The sequence below is a fragment of the Seriola lalandi genome, unplaced genomic scaffold (assembly GCF_002814215.2).
Source record: "Seriola lalandi dorsalis isolate HSWRI2012SDOR001 ecotype SW California unplaced genomic scaffold, Sedor1 jcf7180002054784, whole genome shotgun sequence".
Taxonomy (NCBI): Eukaryota; Metazoa; Chordata; class Actinopteri; order Carangiformes; family Carangidae; genus Seriola; species Seriola lalandi.
This window is the reverse complement of record NW_019525337.1, coordinates 1,141,641-1,145,140: the sequence shown is the minus strand read 5'-3', so window position 1 is coordinate 1,145,140 and position 3,500 is coordinate 1,141,641. Positions and strand designations below refer to the sequence as shown.

Here is a 3,500-nt window from a genome sequence, read left to right as displayed (position 1 = left end):
GGGGGGGTCAGTAATAAAGATGAGGATGAGCCTCAAGTTTGTCCATCTAAATTCCAGCAGTCAGAATCTTCAGCATGTCTGAACTGTTTCCCTCTGCTGGCTGAGCAGGGGCTTGGCGCTTAGTAGACCCAGAAACCTCCTCATGGCTTGATCTATGAGGGGAATCGTGATGGCAGTCCCGCTTGCGAGAGCGCTTATGAGTTGGCCTGTCTGGAAGAGCATTCCTTCTTAGTGTCGCCTTCTCAGGTACAGAGCTGCAAACTCTGGTAGCACGGGGAAGTAGCTCCTCTCTTGACAGGTCACAAGCTGCACTTCATGGATTATCCACATCCTCCCTCAGATGAGAAATCTGAGAGGCATTCCCAATGCCCATTACGAGGATCCATCGCTGACTGACAAAATCGTCAGCAATGTGATACCATAATGGCCCTGGCAAAACAGGATGAGGCCCCAACACATCCCCACTGACTGCGAACAGCAGTAAGGGGAAAAATCAAGCCCACACAAAGAGATGGTTCACACCAGTACGCGAACGTACCTAGCAGGCCCACACTAACCCTACCAACTGCGAATAGTGATGTAGGGCACATTACTCATCAAATCGCCACTATGCAATATATGCAAGGAAACTACCAAAATTCACAGGGACACAAGGCACCTGCACCCTATGTGTGATGAATTGAATGGTTGGATAACAAAACAACTCAATCTCTCACCTGTACCTGGTCTCTGAGGCCAAAGGACGAACTGGAAGTTAGCCCTGCTTTTATGGTGTGGGAAGTTTTGCGCCCAGGTCATGGGCATGACTTTGTTTACATACGTATGGTCTCGAAAGCAGGCGGATTGAAGGTTATCAGTTTATTTAGGCTGTAGTGACAGTCAGAGTGAGGTTGAAACAGATTTTCTATTATAATTTAATATTGCTGTCAAAATGCACAGACTCCTAGAGATGTTCATGTGATGGCTGTCACAGAGGCAGGAAGTAAAACAATGAATTACAAAATAAAAGCTGTCATTCTCTCCCTGTATTTGCCTCATGTATATGAAAACATGTTTTGATGTCAATCAGCCTGATGAAGATAGTTTGTCCAGCTGCTGACAGAGCAGCTGCTTCTGACAACAGCAGTGAGAGAGTAAATGTGGATTAAACAGGCCAACAGTTCAGTGGCACTTTCACTTTCTTTGTGAGGTTGTCCTGCTTGGTACCAAATATTATAGAATATATTAGAATATATTAGTACAGTAAGTCAATGAATTCATAAAAGCAGGTATAATGTTCACTGTCTTATTTTAGCATCTTATCATGATAAAACTCATTAATAAGAACTAAACTTAAGCACAAACTGTCTTTACCTTTTAGGTAACTGGTAAAACCAAAGTATTGGTCAAATAAAAATTTTGATCTGATGATGAGGCTGGGTGAAAAGTTAGAAGATCACCACAGTGACGAGGATTCATCCTCTGATGACCATGAATATGTTTCATGTCAGTTTGAGACTGACTGACATTGATCTTCCACTGATTCATGACAGTGTTTCCTTGTATATTCATTCTAACAAGGATTAGCATCAGTAACTTTCACCTTCATTCCTGCATGACTGACTGATTCTCTCTCTCTGTGTGTCAACCTTCAGAGCCACCGGCCATAGCAGTGTCATGGGGGAATGTCTCGGACCATGGGGCGGTGTTGGGCCACAGCTTGAGGGCCACTGTTGGAGGACGAGTCAGTGTACGCCTAGGCACCAACCTCACTCTGCACTGCCCCGTCACTGGTAGGTCATCACACGGTATCATGTACTCTGCTGCTGGAGAGGCTGCAGGATTGCAGGGAGGAAACACACAAGTCATATCAGTCAAAGAAAGCCTGGACACGGAGGCTGGTCACTGACTGAATGTTATCACACACCTTAATGATGTGAGTCTCAAGTTCATTCTGTTTATCCTATTCTCCATTTCTTCCCTGAAAACTTAAAACTTAAAGCAACACCTGTCAACATGTTGACGTCTTTACGTCGGACCACACTATCTTCCAACTGGGCCTTCATCTTGATCTCCATTACAAACCTGTAAAGTGTTGTGACTGCTTCTTGCAGGTTGTGATAAACTCTGCCCACAGATTGGCAGGGGTTTATATGCCTAAGTGCTCAAAACCACTTCTGTGGTAGTTACTGCTATAGTTAGTGACTACATTTTGTCATGATGACACACACAGACAAACACACAGTGACTGTTGAGTGCCTATTCATGTGTATGCGTATGCGTATGCGTATGCGTGATTGCGCTCTTTCACCATAGAAAGGCTTTGTGTCCACACTGCCTGCCACTGCTGCAGGAAACCAGGAGGGAGGGAGGGTAGAGGGCATTGCCAAACTGCCAACCTGATATTTGGATTCAATCAGTATATCTGTTCGTCAGGGCAGGCTGCACGAAAACAGGAGTTTATTTATTTATAAAAAAAGTAAAAAGATGTGTATAAGAGACAGACGCATGGTTGAATGAACTTGGGCACCTACAGTATATTGGTGGATTTGTGTGAAATACTTAAGATAAAACAGCCACTGCATAACTCACATGATGTTGAGAATTTTGCTTTACAATGTCAAAAAGGAAAAATTACATCATCACCCCCCTCATCCCATTTCAGCATTTTCAGCACCCTAGTCATGTTTCAGTATATATTTAAATTTTTCCTTTTTATTTCTCCGTGCCGGTGACAGCCAGAGCCATGTTGTTTTCAGGCTGTCTTTGTCGCCTTTGTGCCCAGTAAGGATCCTTAGAGACTATGTTGATGCTACTGCGAGTGAATGGCCAAACAGCTCTTTGTTTGTTATGATGGCCCCAGACATGATCACGCTTTTTCCAAGCAGCGCCTGTCCCATTGGGCTGTGGATGTGATTGTTCATGCATATAAGGTGAATAATTGCCTTATGCTGTCTGGAGACAAGTGCCACACACAAGGAACACAAGGAAAACAGGGCCAACAGGACCTGATCCTAACAGCTTCAACTAAGTACCTTTTTATTAAAGTAGCAAAGGTTTCTAAGATTCTGTCTTGGCTTTGTTATTATGTGACATTGAGTGTAGACTGATGAGGGAAAATATTACACATAAGACGGCAACATAACAATGTAATGTTATAATAATGCTCCTGCTTTTTTTCTTATGACAATCTCATCTCATCTCTGTATTTGAAGCAGGATTTTGGTTATTGAGGTAACTTCAGGTTTCACTCTGGGTTTTCAGTTTCTACCTCTGGTAGTTACAGCGATAAATTACCATGGTAACTGATGCTGAACACCTAACCAGCTTCAGTACAGGTTAACTGCAGAGGATCAGATCAAAACCTGTCAACAGCCAAACTACTGACCAGTCAGATCTGCATCTCATTCATAACAGTTTGTTCATCATAAGACAAAAGAGAAAAATACTGAGTAGGAGAACTTAATGATAATTCATCCAGTTATTTACAATATATCTTTAATCTGATTTATTTATATTTA

At 42.7% G+C, this 3,500-nt stretch overlaps 1 protein-coding gene across 1 annotated transcript in view; it reads left to right on the top strand.

The window, feature by feature from the left end:
* Positions 1–3,500, top strand: part of adamtsl3 (ADAMTS-like 3) — a 196,309-nt gene that overhangs the window by 177,740 nt on the left and 15,069 nt on the right. The window contains exon 22 of the mRNA XM_023425560.2: positions 1,635–1,772. Within this exon, the coding sequence (XP_023281328.2) occupies positions 1,635–1,772 (138 nt within the window). The remainder of the gene's footprint in view (positions 1–1,634; positions 1,773–3,500) is intronic.